At 39.6% G+C, this 17,551-nt stretch overlaps 1 protein-coding gene across 1 annotated transcript; it reads right to left on the bottom strand.

Annotated features, from left to right (window-relative positions):
- Positions 1–1,255: 1,255 nt before the first annotated feature.
- LOC144653557 (uncharacterized) lies at positions 1,256–16,700 on the bottom strand. The gene is made up of 13 exons (XM_078513589.1): positions 16,227–16,700; positions 15,092–15,160; positions 12,645–12,696; positions 12,143–12,414; positions 11,436–11,542; positions 10,218–10,304; positions 9,649–9,753; positions 8,040–8,120; positions 6,590–6,639; positions 6,036–6,129; positions 5,300–5,362; positions 4,575–4,694; positions 1,256–4,158 (listed from the first exon to the last, which is right to left on the bottom strand). Exons 1-13 carry the CDS (start codon positions 16,342–16,344, stop codon positions 3,220–3,222), a joined length of 2,157 nt encoding a protein of 718 aa, XP_078369715.1. The 5' UTR covers positions 16,345–16,700; the 3' UTR covers positions 1,256–3,219.
- Positions 16,701–17,551: the final 851 nt, after the last annotated feature.

The following is a 17,551-nucleotide window of genomic DNA, read 5'->3' on the forward strand; positions in this document are numbered from 1 at the left end:
CTCGTATGGTCATGAGCCATTTTTTAAGCTCGCGTGTAAAAGGGAAACAAAAACATAACATGGCGCAGAAAATATGAGGGGAAAAGCGCAGAGAATAGTAAACATAACTGCTTGGAGTTTAACTTTAAGCACTATCTGGTTTACTCTGGCTGAGCTCCAAGGTCGGGACTTCTATTCCCAGACAGGCTATCTCTGGCTACTCACCGGTTTTAAAAAAAAAACGAGAAAGAAGGCTCCAGAAAACTTGTTTAAAATATTATAGCTGTTTAATCCATTTTGTTTATTTTTGGTCACTTCCGTCGCTTCTGCCGTCTATAGTCTATATTTGCGTCCCTCCTTGGCTGGGGCGCGCTGCGCATGGGGTTATGGGACGCACGATTGCACTCCCCGTGTCACTGTTCCCCGCCCTTTGCTGAGAAATGCAACGGGACAGATAGAATTTATTACCCGTTCATGGCAAAATTTTCACCCATTGTACCCTTTGATGATTAAAAAGAAAACACATTCTCCTTAGCAAAACGTTTCTGTGAGACTACAAAAGCTGGCAGTTAGTTGCCCCCCTCCCTCCTTCTCGTCGTGAGGCTAGAGATTCCCCCAAGCAGGCAGCTTCTCATCGCTGGCTTCATAGCAGCTGAGCTCAGCTATGTATCATTTAGGTATGTATGATTCAGGAGGACCAGGCTTCCATAATCCCCCATCTCCCCCCTCCCCCCCCACAATTAAATTCCCTGGACACAACTGGCAGCTCTGCCAACAAAGTTATCAAGCCACTCGACAAAAGATAATTTCAACTGTGAGTTCGAAGGAGTTAGTTTGAGAGAAGGGCTCTTCAGTTTGGGTTTTGCGCAGGCAGCAGAGGAATGGAGCGAGGAACGGGCAGCCGCTTCGCTCTGCCGGCTTGTAACTCACTCGCAGCTTTATTCTCTGCCTGAGCGAAACCCAAAAAGTGAGGTTAAGAGGGGGGAGGAGGAGGAGGAGGAGGAGGAGGAGGAGGAGGAGGAGGAGGAGGAAGAGGAAGAGGAGGAAAATCGTACCAAGGGACAACGGCTGCAACTCTATAGCCAATCGTTCGATTGGCTAGATTTAAACTCGCTTTGTTGAAATCTAGCCAATCAAATCATGTCCCCAGAGCCACCTTTACTTCGTGCTCCAGGCTCCGCCGGCTTACAATGACAAGTGGTTCTGGGAATGAGAATGGGCTATTGGGTGTTTACCCGAAGTGTTACCAGAAGTCAAAACTAAATATCACTGATGCTTATTCCATGAATTTATTTTTTTAAGTTCCCTTTGTAAACTTTTATGCTCTGTATTATGAACCAACCTCAAACTTCGCCATTTTCCCGCGCTTTTTTGACACTCATCAGCCGGTGATAAAATTCCACGTGGAATATCTTGACGAGGGAGGGCTGGGGAATAAGTGATCTGTCATTGGTCACCGTTTAATCCAGTGAAACGGTGACCAATGACAGATCACTTATTCCCCAGCCCTCGCTTGTCAAGATATTCTACCTGGTACCCTGGACACCAGAGGTCTCCATTTCCGCTTAAAACGGTGAGACTTGCCTTTTCGTGTTTACTCTGTTCTGACTGCCTTCACAGCAAAGCAAAATAAGTTGGTTTGTGTCAGTTTATACAGTGCCTTTAGAAAAACACCCGAAAACGATCTCGGCTAACTATTTGCCCTAATTCTAACATTTATTTTATAAGTCCTTCATATTCCACATATATTATTAGTTCATCTGGTTAGTTTTTAATTATTTAAGTTATCGTTATTTTAGTTTATATCTTTTCTCTAGCTAAACAACTGAGCCTATCTGGCGAACAAGAACAAATTTCACGTCTCCGAGAATAAAATGCGACAAGAGTTACTAAGCAACACGCATGACGTATTCTCGTGGCACCGTGCTGACAAGGACACTTCCGGAGCACTCGGGAGCGCTCGCGCTATTTTCTGATTGGACAATCAGAAACGAAAGTGTTCCGAGTAATTGTACGGGGAATTCCCGTGAACGGAACTTGTTCCATCGCCTGGACCAGGCCTAAAGCTAATACTAACGCACGATAAATTATTTACAGAATAACATAGACGTTACAAAGCCTCTGTCAAACCACCAAGAAGGGTTGAAAAATAAAAGTGAGAGCGATTTCAACAGTGCTAGCTTTCTCGCTAACTAAGGTAATCAAGCCTAATTGGGAACTTGCTGGTTAAGACAGGAACAGTCCAACCTCGTTCCCAGGGTCTCTATCTCCCCTCCCCCCCTCCCAATTTTTCTCGCTTTAGAAGGGTTGGGAACAGTCGACCAGTTACTAAAGATGGCCGAGTAAACGAGGGAGACTGGTAAACCTGTGGAAAACTGGAAACTAGTCGGGAGACTAGTACCCAACCTATGCCAGCACACGCAAAAATCTTATCTCCGACTCACTCACTCACTTATTCATCATCGCTTCTCGGCAGTTTCGTATTAATCAGAGGCTCATGTAAATCGTCACCGACTGCACCACGTTTCGGTCTTCTTGGATCTTGCCATAGATCCACCGAACGCACACATCCTCGCTTTTTTTCTTGGTGTGTGTTTCAGTACTGGGTTGAGTGAATTTTTGAGCAAACATAACCAAAACACCGTTGCTCTAATAAGCGGAAGAGCCATTGTTCAAGTCCTCTTGTTGTAGGCCTACGGGCGTTTCTTGTCGATAAAAGTCTTATATATTGGAACGTGGAAATCTGAAACAGTGTCCCGCAAATGTCTTTGTCCATTCCAAAAATGTGACGTTTTTCTTTCGCGCGAAGTGTACAATAAGCAATAAAATAGAGGAATTTCAATGAGAACAGCTTCTACATGAAACGATTTTAGGATTTGCTGCTCTTCACGAAGATGATACCTGATGTTTCGCAAAGAGTTCGCCTCGCGTACAAAGTTTCCAAGTTAGTCTAGATAACTATGAATAATTCGGGCCTTTTACAAGCAGCATGTTTTAGCTTTGATCATCAGAAGTTATCTGATGGAAGAACAAAGCTGACTTTGTTTTAGAGTAAGTCTGGTCCCAGCGGCAAGGCAAGACAAAAATAACCATCAGCAACTACATCAACACCGTAAAGGCAATTTTAAAATAAAAGTAACACAAAGAATTAAGCGGCAGAGAAAACGCACATGTCCAAGGCTACAACAAAAGGCTTCCAGCGAACTTTTGCCTCTAGTCACGCACATCACGCCACATGTGTCACGCGGGCCTAATCTTCACTTGTGTTCCTCCGACTATCTGATGTTTTGGAACTGGGACAACTTCTGGGGCAGCAAGGAGGTCTTCATCGGCAGGAAAATGGAATTCATTCCTTCTTGTCTCGTGACGCTGGCCACCGACTTGCTCATAACGATTATAGCCCGGCACATGGTCCTCGGTGGGTAAACGAAGTGCTGGCATAGCTGCGTGGCGCAGCAAAGCTCCTGCGCGCCCACGGCCAGGAAGAGAGGCGGTTTCTCTTAAAAGTGCATTGGCGCCTTGTAGTGAAAAATGCGATTCCGTTGAGTTAGATTGGAGCCCAGGCTCCAGAGCGCGGGCCGATCCACTCGCGTTTCTCTCCAGTCTTCTCTCGGCTTGTAAATTCCGAGATTGATGCTTCCTGGGGTTATTCATGGGCGTTTGTCGAGGAGGAGTTCCAGGCCCCTCCGATTCAGAACTGCTCAACGGAGGGAAGTCGTTCTCTGTAAAGATCCGCTGCTCAAGAGATGGAACTAAAACAGGAGTCGATTTAACAGTAGGAACCGTAGCCGCTTGTCCTTGAGCTATTGGTCTTTTATTAAATCCGCTGCCTTCTGTACTTACACTACTTGCTTCACTATCGCTCCCGCTCTCGCGCAATGTCTGCCGCAGCCTATCCACCGGAGTGGGGACTGGGTTAGACGGAGCGAGGACTGGGTTAGGCGGAGCGGGGACTGGGTCAGGAAGCTCATACTGTCTTTCCTTGACGCGCCCCTTTTTATTCTGATACTCTTGCGCGAAATTGTCTCCTTCGTACCAGGCCGCCCGACTAGCAAGCACATCCTCTGGTACCCCTTCTTTCGCATCCTCGTGAAAGTCTCCGTCGTATCTCCTTGAACGCTGCCTGTAATTAAACCGGTCCAACTCTCGAAATTTAGCAGGGAGCAGCTGGCCTTTCACCTGAGGAAAATAACACAAACAAATATCAACTCTAGACAACAGCCATTAGAACTTTTGATGGATCTGGATAGTAACAAGCTCGACTACGAGATTTCCCGCCAATAACAGAACGCGCGCGTGTGATGAAGTGTCATTTTGGCGGGAAAAACGTAGTAGCCATCGTCATTTTAAGCACGCGTTTCTGCAACAATGTCGAAGTGGCAAAACCAAGTTTGCAAAAGTTATACAATTTACAGCTCTTACATTTACAGACACGAAATAATAATTTTCTGGAGATTGCTCAAGAATTCCCTGAACTCCCCTCCTTCTTTCCATTACGCCCTACCCATGAAGATGATTGGGAATTCAATTTTCTCCTGATTAATGACAGTCACTACAAATTTACTCTAAAAAGAAAAAAATTACAGTTTTCTTACCCTGTGGTTCAGATCTTTGGCATCTCTGATGAGGCTCAAGTAAATATCAACTCCGTAAAGAAATTCAGCCATAAGGCGCTCCATCTGAGCGAGGCGGAGTTCCCGAAGATACATCACATGCTGGTGTAAGAGAGCACAAAAAGACTGAGTTCAAGATATAGTTTAAGCCTGCATGCGAGCCTAGTAGGTTATTTAGTGTCTTGCCCAAGCGTGCTAACCATTAGGCCACCGCGCCTCCCACTACAATATATCACAGAAGGCAAAAAAACTCAATTTTCTAGGTTCGACTTCACAATAGTCTGTTCCAAGCATTCGGTTTGGGAGCAGTACGAAACGAAAACACTAGATTAACGCGAGGAACGGCGGGTGAAAAATAAAGGAGTGGTCTTGTTTCACAAAAAAACGGTACGTAATTGATCCTGCTAGTAAGACAACACTATTACATTTGTCAAGGGGCTGGGTGGGGATGACCTAATGATTAGGTAATGCATTGGAAAACAACTTGCTCCCCTATCCTCTTTCATTTTTTCCTGAATGTGGTCTGAATAAAATCAACTAAAAGCACCACAAAACAAGTTTAGAAAGCTGACGTTTCATCAGAGAGAAGGGTTAACGCTCAAAATGTCAGCTTTCGAAATTAGCTACGACGGTAAATATTCTAAGTCCACCGATACAGCACAACAGTTTCGTTAGAAAGTTATCATTTGTAAAGAACCTCAACTTACCTTGGCTGCAGCATCAACAAGGGCTTTTGGGGCGGGTCTTTCTGCCCATATAGAGTCACTTCTCTATAATATAAGAAATTAAAAACTAGTTGAAAATCACTGTATGTTATTTAACAATTAGACTACAAGCCCGAGTTTTCTATGAGCAAATAATCAACGAGGCGCAGCCGAGTTGACTATCGCTCATGGAAAACGAGGGCGAGTAGTCTTATTGTTTTAGTAGAAACTCTAAAGGATTGCAGTCCAAAACCTACAATATTGTGCACTTTGAAGACAAAAATCAAGAAAATTTACCACTTAAAGAGCTACTCTCGCGCGCGACTGTTTTCTATCGGCGAATAGAAAACAGTGGGAGAACCAATCAGATTCGCGGATTTCCAATAGAACACAGCTGAGTTTCTACTAAATAATATTACACTGTATTTTATTATGGTCATTGCTCATCCCATAGACATCTACACAGTGCATAATTTACAAAAGACAAAAGCTCATTGAAACACTTTGCTGACAAAAAAAGTCTTCACACTTTTCACAAGGTCCATCTTGAAAAGAAAATAGAACATCCATTTTAAGAACTTACTACACTTTCTGTCATGCTAACCTTCAACGAAAATGGGAAACTTTTAGATTTTTTTGGGGGGAGGAGGGGGTGGGGGTTGTTTGAGTGTGCAGATCACACACAAGTATGACAATATGCAACATGCTATTTGTTCATATTGAATGAAGCAAGAAATACCTGCATATATTTTTGACGCACTTTCTGAAAATTGACATTTTCTGGTGACAAGTTCAGGTACTCATATAAACAAGCTACTAAACCATTCACATATCTAGACAAAAAGGAAATAAAAAAACAAGTGTTAGAAATCAATCTTGCATTTTGGATATGCAATTTTAGAGACTAAAATTGAATATAATTTACCAGTTCTGTTTTTTCCTTTATACATATGCTTAAACATTCCTATTGACAAGTGTGTGAGATAGAGAAGCCTACAGGGATGTTGATAAGGGCTGCCTGCCGGCTAATTTCCTCGGCTGAAAGAGAACTTAATTCCGGCGGAAATTTGACATGAAAACAAAGACTTAGGTAAACTTTTGAGGCTGTCAAAGCCAGAAAAGCCAGCTGGGCTTGTTAATGAGCCGGCTTAGCGTTTTCTTAGGTACACCCCTGCGTTTTTCAGGAGGGAAGAAACCAGGGAACCTGAGAAAGACCGTCAAAGCAAGGTGCGAGTGCTCTCACCACTGCACCATCCGTGCTCCCCCTTAACAAAGAAATTATCTGCCACTTACTTGGGTAACTCCCCTCCTTTTTCATTCTTGTAAATAATAACATCTGCTACCTGTGAAATACAGTTGGAAAATGTGAGAAATTTGATCAAGCAGTCTGAGTTTGAGCCCTGGCCAGGGTCATTGCATTATGTTCTTGGAAAAGACACTTAATCCTTGTAGTGCCTCCCTCCACCCGGGTGTAATAAACGGCACGCAGTGCATGTAGAAGTGATGACGTTTAACAAGCACTTCTGATATTTTTCAAAAAAGTTAACATAAATCGACAAGCGTGTTATTTGACTGACTCGCTTGAATCTCAGGAATTTTTATTTTAATTTAACAGGAATCTTAAATTTAATTTAAGATATCCTGTTGTTGTTGCTGCTGTTTAACAAAATTTGCGTTACCTCTAAGAGCACATTTCATAAACAACATTCGATACCCGGCAAGGGCAGGGGCTAGTAGTACTACTAAGGTCAAATGCTGTCTTGCTTACTTTGCTGTGGATGTAGCGCTGTCTGAGCATTGATTTTGAATTCTGTTCACTTATATTCGGAAAATGCACATTAGATTATCTTGAGTTCAAATAAGCTCACTGTCATGGTTAGATTTTTCGGATGTTATGGTTATGCCTATTTTTTCTAAATGAATCCAATAACTGATTTTCCAACACTCTCTCCTCACCCAAAATCTCTGTCTAACATCAAGAAAGCAAACACAGTTTGCCGATAATACAAGTTGCAAAGAAGTATTCTTCTTCACAAAAAACACAAGGAAATGAGCACTTGGGGTCTGTGCCACACGCAACGTATCAATCAGACTACATAAACTACTGATACTACTGCAGATAAACCAGTTCTTCACAAAACTGTAAAGTTTGAAAAGATCCAGTGAATGGAAGGAGAGGACCCTGGGAAGAGGTTGTAATCCTGGCACCCGCCAAGCATGCCAACATTAAGCGATAGTCATTACTTAAAAATGGTAACCAGTAAATTAAATTTGCTGGCTGGGTTAATACTGCAATGGACGACTAGCATCCATACAAGTGGGAAGAGCCAGTCCAGTGGTTTTGAATGTGAAATGGGCCTTTTTCACGAGATGTTTGCACAAATCCACAACAACAGTGTATAATATTTTACATTGGCTGATTTGACAGGACAAATCTGAGTAACAACAGAAGTTTGTTCTTAAATATTCCCCTCTGCGTCGTGGCCAGTTCTGACTAATGGTAAGCGCCCTAAGTCACTTCATGCAACTGGAACCAGAGATATGCATGTAAGTTACAACCTGATGGCCATTGGGCTTGAACAACCTCACTTTTACCTATTATTTCAAGTGTCATCAAATAAGAAGTAAAAAGAAAAGAAATGATAAAATGGTATACTAAGTAGGTTTTAAGGTACCAAAGTATTATTTTTTTGTATTTGTGGGGAGTATGAACTGAATATATAACAACAAAAACAGCACATACCTGTGTATCAAACACATTGATGAGTCGGATTTGATATTGATGATACAGGGCGTCACTTCCCTGTCTGCAGTCATGGAAAACCTGAATTAAAAAGTAAAGAATACAAAAGAAATGAGACCAAGCAGTCTGGGGTTGGGTAGCCAGGGCTGTCATTAAGTTTTTAAGCAGACATTACATTAATTAAAAGTTGTCACCCATAGTCCAGAGCATTTCTCTGTACGGAAGTGTAACATAACACCAATCAACATCTTCAATCGTAACACTGAGAGAATTCAGGTGCCTAGGGTGCTGGCAGGGAATACTGTTTTGTGTCTTGACATTCAACAACCTGGTGAAGGTAGCCAGTCATGGTCTAGCATTCCATCCAGGGTTAGTATCAATACTCATAGTGCTGCTTTGCACTCCAGAAATCGGAATGAGCTCTGGGAAATGGCTGAGCACAGCCTTTACCTTCCCTTAAAGTCACAATAAAGATACTTAAACCCAGAAATAAACTTCCTACAAAGACTTTGTATATGTTGTGGTTTAAATTTATCTTTGGTTTAAAATTTTTCAAACCAGTTTGATTTTTATTTTCTCTTGCCTCAAATTCATTATCATGATTCGAGACAAAAGGATCTAAAAATCAAACTGGTTTGAAAAATTTTAAACCAAAGATAAATTTAAACCACAACATACAGTGTACCTTATTACATGAAATTTTCGCGACACGTTAATTTCGCGATTTTGAGGTGCGCATATTTCGCTACATTTAAATTTCGCGATTTTGCAAAAATTTTGTATTTTGAATCACTTTAATTTCGCGTTTTTGGGTAAGACACAATTTACATTTCCTTGGCAGTATTATTTAACATGCCCTTAAATTGAATAAAACGACTTCATCAAAGGAACAATAACGTCAAAATTAACAAAAACGCAAGGGAGAGACCTTCTCGCAATGTTTACAAGTAGGTCGTGCTTGTACGTGCATGAGTTATAGTTCTTGAGTCAATTGACGACAACATCCATTTACATTGAAAATTCCTTCCTTCAGTGGTACAAAACTTTTTTTTTCTTAATTGTTGACATAATATGAGTCACTTAATTTTCGTGTCATGTTATGTTCGCGACACTTATTGTTCGCGTCACTTTAATTTCGCGATTTTTTTGGAATCGCAAAATTCGCAAAATTATTGGTCGCGAAAATTTCATGTAATAAGGTATACCTATTAACACATTAAAGCAACAACTACATACAAGAAACTCTTAAAACAAAAATGATGACTACTGTAGTAGCACCAAATGTTTACATATTTTGGCCAAGCAATGCATACATGTATAACATTACTGCTCTTTCAATGTGTTGATATTCAAACTTTGTGGATAGAAACACTGGTTATAGGCTAACAGTCTCTGACCCACAAAACCCTTGTCTGACTCCCTTGAATTTAGAGGGTAAAAAAAATCACAAACTTTAGAAACTGTGTTTGTTTTTTTCTTTCGTTATCTTAGTAGAACGAAATTCAAGCTTCACTGAGCCTGCAAACATATGGATTTTACGCCGCCAAAACAAGAGGCGGAAATCTATCTTTGTTCACAGGCTAAGTTTTGCTGACTGGGTTTTACATACCTTCAATATGTCACCACTCTCAAGAATGTCTTGTAATCCTTCATCAAAACAAGGAGCTCCAAGAGTAAGAACATCAAACAAGTAGATAACCTTGCTACAACCAATCTGAAATGAGAAATTGTAAATGAATAAATTACTAACAATAATAATTTTTTAAATTTTTTTTACCCATTTTTGGTTAAGTATCATTGTTCTACTGTTTTTCAGAGTGATGGTGCCTGGTGGTTGTGCTCACATGGTTGCCAAGGTTACCCTATGTGCTCGGCTCATGTACTTATGGCTTCACCAATGATCTTTTTCCAGGCACCTTTCCCAAGCTTATCTGTTGTTGATGAGTTAGACAGATTTTTTTTTTGACAATGGTTTATGCACAGAAGAATCACATCAGATGGCACATAGTGGCAAAATAATGTAGGTATAGTACTTGTTTTCAATCTGACAGGGCCCAGCAAATTAAAGCCAACAGAAGATATACTACGCCATCTACCAGCTAAATGAACAATCAACCAAAGCTATAGGTTTACATCCACTTTATGCAGAAACTTTACAGGAACAGAAGATTCACTTACCACAAGCCAGCAAAGTTTCCCAAGTCTACCAAGGTCGACACCCTCACAGCATACTCCAATGACTCTCTGTCTCTTTATGAATTTCACCTTTTGAAATCAATGTCAATTTTATATAAGGCTGCCAAAGAAGTAAACAATAATTGGCTACCCAATGTGAAAAGGTGGACACCTACTTTTTGGGAGCATTATTAATTAAAAGTTGTATTGAGTGAGTATTAGTGAGCTTTTGAGCTTTTTGTTACCCTCTGGCCCTTGTTTTTACCCCTAACCTGCTAACCATCTATGTGCAGGACAACTCAGATTGATAATAAAGATAAGATGTTCTACATGACACGAGCATGGGACAAAGAAAAAAAAATTCTGAGTCCCCGACGGGAATCGAACCCATGGCCTCCCAGATACCGGTTGGGCGCTCTAACCAACTGAGCTACGAGAGACTCGTTGTGAGCTAGGCCATGTTACTAGGTTGATACGTGACACGCATCCTGCATACTGCTAGGATCAGCAATGTCGAATTCATCAAGTTTTGTAGTAAATAATAAAGATGGTAAATTTTAAGCTCGGTAATTAATAATAAAGATAAGATGTTCTACATGACACGAGCATGGGACAAAGAAAAAAATTCTGAGTCCCCGACGGGAATCGAACCCATGGCCTCCCAGATACCGGTTGGGCGCTCTAACCAACTGAGCTACGAGAGACTCGTTGTGAGCTACGGCCATGTTACTAGGTTGATATGTGACACGCGTCCTGCATACTGCTAGGATCAGCAATGTCGAATTCATCAAGTTTTGTAGTAAATAATAAAGATGGTAAATTTTAAGCTCGGTAATTAATAATAAAGATAAGATGTTCTACATGACACAAGCATGGGACAAAGAAAAAAATTCTGAGTCCCCGACGGGAATCGAACCCATGGCCTCCCAGATACCGGTTGGGCGCTCTAACCAACTGAGCTACGAGAGACTCGTTGTGAGCTAGGCCATGTTACTAGGTTGATACGTGACACGCGTCCTGCATACTGCTAGGATCAGCAATGTTGAATTCATCAAGTTTTGTAGTAAATAATAAAGATGGTAAATTTTAAGCTTGGTAATTAATAATAAAGATAAGATGTTCTACATGACACGAGCATGGGACAAAGAAAAAAAAAATTCGAGTCCCGACGGGAATCGAACCCATAGTCATAGCATAAATAATTAATTTAACTATACTTACTGCTTCCTCAAATGACTCTCCAAAAGTATCAATAGGCACAATAGCAGGTAGGCCGTCGGGACTAATATTTTCCTTTTCATCGTCATCTGATAGCATATCAGAAAGATCTATTGAAAGAAAATTAAGCAAAGATTATGCTTTGTTGTTACATGGGATAAGAAGTGGGCGCCAGTGGTTAGCGCTCTGGACTCTGGACAGGGCTTTCAATAAGACTATCCTAGCACCCACTGGAGCTCCAATGGGTATTCTGTTGTGAATCACCAACTAAAATTCATGCAGCTCCCGATAAAGGGACATGTTTTCAGCTTCTTATAGTGCTTTACATGACAGATGTCACACGAGGGAAGCTAATCTTCAAATATAATTGAAAACCCAGTCTGTATCAAGCAGCATTGGTTGAAAGTAAAGAGCACTGCATTGTGTTCTTAAAAAAAGTCACTTTACGCTTACAACGTCTTCCATCAAGGAGTATAAATGGGTACTGGTTTTGTTAGGTCCTAACCTGACAAAAATGCTGGCACTCCAAGTCAATTCATGCTATGGAAAACAGAGTTAGGCACTGACTGACAGGGCAGTTACATGTCACAAAATCTCCAGAGAAATGTTCACTTTGCAAGAACTTATGTGCAAGCTTTACAGTTTTGACCAGAAAACCTACAACCAGCAGACAAGCAAATGAAACTGATAAAAATATTTAAAATACATACACTTCTCTGCTACAATAGGTTGCCTCTTCAGCAGACTGTCGCCTTCGTCGCTCACATCTCTTGACAAAGATCCACTGGCAACGGCTGTCTTCTTGACTCCCAACTTTGAATTTATTCCTATACCAGCATCTTTAAAAGCCCTTGCTATTCCTCTTCCTCCAAATCCTGCATCGGGTTTGAGTGATGCTGACATTAAATGATTAGGCTGTGAAGTGTCTGGGCTTTGTTTGTGCGTTCTTTCATCTTCCTTTGAATCATTAATTTTCTTCTTTCTATAAAAAAGTAAAAGATGAGGTTAAAATTTATGAATGTTGCTGTTATAAAGTTAACCCTCAAAATTGGAATATATGCAGTATGAAAAAAAACTCATGACCATAATTTTATTAGCATAAATTTGGAAGCAGTAAAATATATGTACTTTACTCAAAAGATTTAGCCTTTTGTTTTTAATTGATAGTTGATACACGTATGCTAAATGATAGAGACTTTACAGTGTACTCACTCTGTTTGTTCATTGTGTGAATGGTTATTATTTGCTCCTTCAAGCAATTCCACTGTCAAGCAATAAGAAAGAAGACATTTTAAGCTCAGTATTGAAATGAGAGACATGAAATGTTCATTATGTCACAAGTGTAGGCCTATGCTCGCCATGAGTCTCTACATAGCTCAGTAGATATCCTGTTTGGTGTTTGGGAGGTCATGGGTTTGAATCCCATCGGCGAATCAGATTTTTTCTTTGTCCTATGCTCATGATGTAATGAACATTATATCTTTAATAATAATAATAATAATAATAATAATAACATTTATTTAACCTCAGTTTGATGGGGCTGATTAGGCCCCTAGCAAAAGTATGCTAATGTGCCAAGAAAAAAAAAATGGCAATAAACAGAAAACACACAAAAAATTAAGAAACTATTTACAATTATATACATATAAAAAAACACTATCCGACTTGCGATGTATTGAAGGTCAGCTGACGTACTGCCTTCGAATTCTTAAATGCCTTAAATGACGTCAGCATCCGCATTGTGTCAGGAATCGAGTTCCACGCCTTAACAGCAGTGTACCTTGCAGATTCTCACTCGGAAAGATGTTGATAGATGGCCTCTTGGTGGCTGGTTGCTTCCTACGCAGAAGTCCTTTGAACTCATCATGCATTTGTGGAGATGAGAATATTGCGTGATGAGCCCAAAGTGCATCTGTGTAAGACACTAGGTGGCTGGTGGTTGGATTATTAAGAGGTTACATGGACTATGGTTCTTCTTGACTCTGTCCTGACGTGCAGGTGAACAACGGATTACCTTATTATAGGAAATTAACGCGTCATGAAATTAACGCGAATTTTAAACATTCGTGTTAATTTAAGTCGCGTTAATTTTAGTTAACGTTAATTTCCGCACCGTTAATTTCCATTATTTTGGCCCCAATTTCTCGTTGCAGTCCAGAAGTTCTTGACTCCAAGGAAAAAGCCTTGTTTTATCTGCCACTATCATTGATACTGCGAAGAACGCTCAAAGTGGGAAAAGTACCACCAACATTGTTTGCGTTTACGATTATACGCCTGCAAATGTTGAAATAAACTTGTTCCAGTTGTGTACGTCGCGTTAATTTCCTTCATTTTGAAATTTTACCCCCTCTTTCGCGTTAATTTCCTTTATTGGGAAGTAATTTTTCCTTCAATTCGCGTTACCGTAGTTATTCGGTTATAAGGCGCACTCGGTTATAAGACGCACCCCAAACTTGGCAACTCGACTGTGTCAAGTTTTCAAACTGAAAATATCACTAAAATACTCGGTTATAAGACGCACCATAAACTGAGGACAATCGACCGTTCAAGTTAACTTAAAAATCAGTAATAAACTCGGAACATGTTCGTAGACAACGGCAAAAAGGTTGTGAAATGGTTGAGTTTAATTAGCAAAGCGAAATTATCACACCATCATAAACAAAAAGCCAAGAAAACACTTTTCATCAAGTTCATTTATGTCACTAAACAAAGCGAAAAAGTCGCGTATTAATTTGAGTTTAGTTAACAAAAGCAAAAATTGTCACACGCGCATAAACAAATACCGACACGCGCTTGATTAAACAAAAGATTAAAAGTCACACGCTTAAAAACAAAAGGCAAAAAAAGTCACACATTTACCACAATATATTCAATAATAAACGGAATCCCTCTCGGGGTTTTAAACAACAGGAAATAAATATTCAAAGCAAAGTTTACTTCACCTCGTGAACACTGTCTTGCAAAGTCTCAAATTCAGAAAAATCATGCCAAGCACTCGCCGTCATTCTTATGATCTCAACTTTAAGTTGAAAATCGTCGCTGAAGCTGAAGCTGTCAACAACAATCGAGAGATTGCTAGGGAATATGGCATCTCTGAATCGATGGTTCAGAAGTGGCGTAATCAACAGGAAGGCGGAGAAGCTGTGGATGCGGACGAAGACGAACTCGAGAACAAATTCGACACTGACAGCGAAACCGAAGACGAGTAAGCAGTAATAAAATTCAAACGGTTCTTTTCAGAACCACCCCGGTTCTTTTAAGAACCACCACATCTGTAAAAGTCAATGACCAACGTTGTTTTCCTTCATATTTACTTAAAATCATAAGAATAACTTTGATCGGAAATTTTTGTTTCCTGAAAGTATCCACTTATAAGACGCACCTAGACTTTGGCGGTAATTTTCAATAGAAAACAAGATTTTCTCGGAAAAAACGGTGCGCCTTATAACCGAATAACTACGGTAATTTAAGTCGCGTTAATTTCAAATACCTTAATTAACACAAGCGTTAATTTCCTATAATAAGGTAACCAGTGAGAGTATTTTTATTTTTTGTTGTTGAGGTATTGTTTAGCTGTTGTCTACATTGATCGGTCTTTTGTTACAGTTCTTGTGCACTGGTACACAAGACAGAATCTTCTCTTATCATTAAGCACTTACATGTATTGAGTTCGTGACCAAAGAAATGGTGAAAACCATGTAGCTTTCTTCCTGTACTGCATGAGACCACTAAATACAGAACAGAACAAGCAACAAAAAAGTTATCTGAATCAAACATACAATGTTTCTTTAAAGGTTATATTGGAGGGTATTGCAGGTCTTACCACATCAACTGATTCTGATGATATTTACAATGCATAGAAACCTGCGACAGAGGTCTTTCTTTGTTTTGGAGCTATTGTTTTCCTGCCCTATATTGATTCAGCTTTTTGCTTTTGCTTTACGTTACTAGGTGAGTTCACAAGTTTTTACACCAAGAATAAGCCAAAAATTTGGTCTTTAAATGATGGAATCTCTAAAACTTTGGTTTCCTTACTTTTAAGGGACTCGCGTATATAGGGAAAATATTTTTTCGGAAATTTTATTGTTTTTTTTTTTTTTTAAAAAAAAAAAATATTTTTTTTGGTTTATTTTTTTTTTTTTTTTGGATTTTTTTTTTTTTTTTTTTTTTTTTTTTTTTTTTTAAAAAAAATTTTTTTTTTTTTTTTTTTTTTTTTTAAAAAAAAAATATTTTTTTTTTTATTATTCTTTTTTTATTTTTTTTTTTCTTTTTCCCATATTTTTTTTTACCCCCCCAAAAAAAAACAAAACTTTTATTAAAAGGACTATTGAAACCCACCAATCAATTATTTTCTTTTTTCATGCTAGAATCTAGGCTGCCCATTGTCATGGTCTGTTCTTTATTATAGAGTACATAGTTGAAAACAACACAGATAGCTTACAATAGAGCACATGTTGTTTTGTAAATTTCTATTGTTGAATCGTATAACGAGCCTTGAATCTACCCGCAAAATGATACCATCAATTATACAGTAAAACACTAGCTATCCAAGATTACTTAACGTTTTTCTAAAGAAGTATACCAATCAGCGCTAAGTATAGAATTTTCATAACTAGATGGCGTAACGCAGAACACAAACCACCTAACCAATCTAAAGCTGAACAATGAATACCAGATTTTTCCAGCATGACCTGGAAAATTGTTTACAGAATCGCCATGTGTGAAGCCCGATGTCATTGAAGGGAAACGAAATGTAGCATCAGTTACGTTAGTTAAATTGAACAAATCGCTCACCTTTAGTTAACGTAAGCTTTCTTTTATCTGCATCTATGCTGTGGACTGTTCCCTCGTATTCCCCTTCGCTTGTGGCGACCCGTAATCTCGCACCTACAAAGGTGCTCTTGTCAGCCATTTTGAAAGCTGTTTGTTGGTCTTTGTTGTGTTACCCAGAAAGGCCCGCGCGCCTCGATTACAAAACCACAGGTTTACCATTCTCTTTTTGTGTAGCCACAACCAGCCCAGGCTGCGTTGTTACTTGTGTTTATAGAAAGTCGCCGATCGTAAAAAACATAGTTTAAATAACTATCTAATTTGGAATAAAGTTTCCCTACCTCAAATGTGTCGCGTACTTGTCTTTTGTGCCGATTTTGAAGCCATTCTGACGCCGTTTAGCGAAGTCGAAATCGTTGTCTCTCCTTCAGTAAAAGGAGAGCAAACTACTTTTTTGTAAGTTTCCTTTTTGTACGATTTAAAGCCTTATTTTCCAACGCAAAGAAAAGTGTATCTTTTCGGATAGGCTAGAAACATTCAAACTTCAGCAAATTTTAGGGAACGAAATATTATTAAGCAAATTTACGAGGCGCGCGGGCAGGAACAAAACCCCACGGGGTGCGCTGCAACGCAGGCAGAGGCGCTGTTGCCTTCTCGAAAATCGTAGCTGGCCTTTTTTTTTTAACCCAAAACGACATTTTTCTCCCTCCAAAAAAAAACGAAAGTTTGAGCTAAAGAAATCTCCAGTTTTTCATCACACTTTAATCCAAAAATCGTAGGCGATTATTGGCCTTTCGGAGAGATATTCACCGAAACAGTCTGTTGGGTGCCCCTGATAATTACGGGATTGCAACTGACACCTTTAATGACGACTGACATTGCATGATACTTACGTTTTTCTGTGCAAATATTCTGTCAGTTCTTCTATAGTTTTTCACGATCCATATCTTCCGTTCCCCCGCTTAATTAATTGAATTCGCAACCAAATGTGATTTTACACACAAATAAATAGTAAAGATAAAAGTCAAAAATGTTTAAATACCAAACCAATTAAAAGAAGTAACCCTCACTCGAGTGAGTCAGACCCCACGGCACCTAGAAAGAAAAGAAAAAACCCGTAGCCAAACAAACTCGTTTAACAACGAACCTGCATCCGAGACAAGTGAAAAATTGAGGCTTCAGAAATGAAGTTTAAAAACCGTTGACTGTAATTTCTTGTTCAGGAATCAATCTGACAAAAACCTGATGAACTCAAACTTCTCAAGAAAGGAGGAGCCGCAAAAATTTCGGCGAGTCAGCAATCTTTCCTACAACAATATATAGGAAAGAACGCGCTCATTCTTCTTATG

The sequence above is a fragment of the Oculina patagonica genome, chromosome 5, assembly GCF_052425735.1.
Source record: "Oculina patagonica isolate OP01 chromosome 5, crgOcupat, whole genome shotgun sequence".
Taxonomy (NCBI): domain Eukaryota; kingdom Metazoa; phylum Cnidaria; class Anthozoa; order Scleractinia; family Oculinidae; genus Oculina; species Oculina patagonica.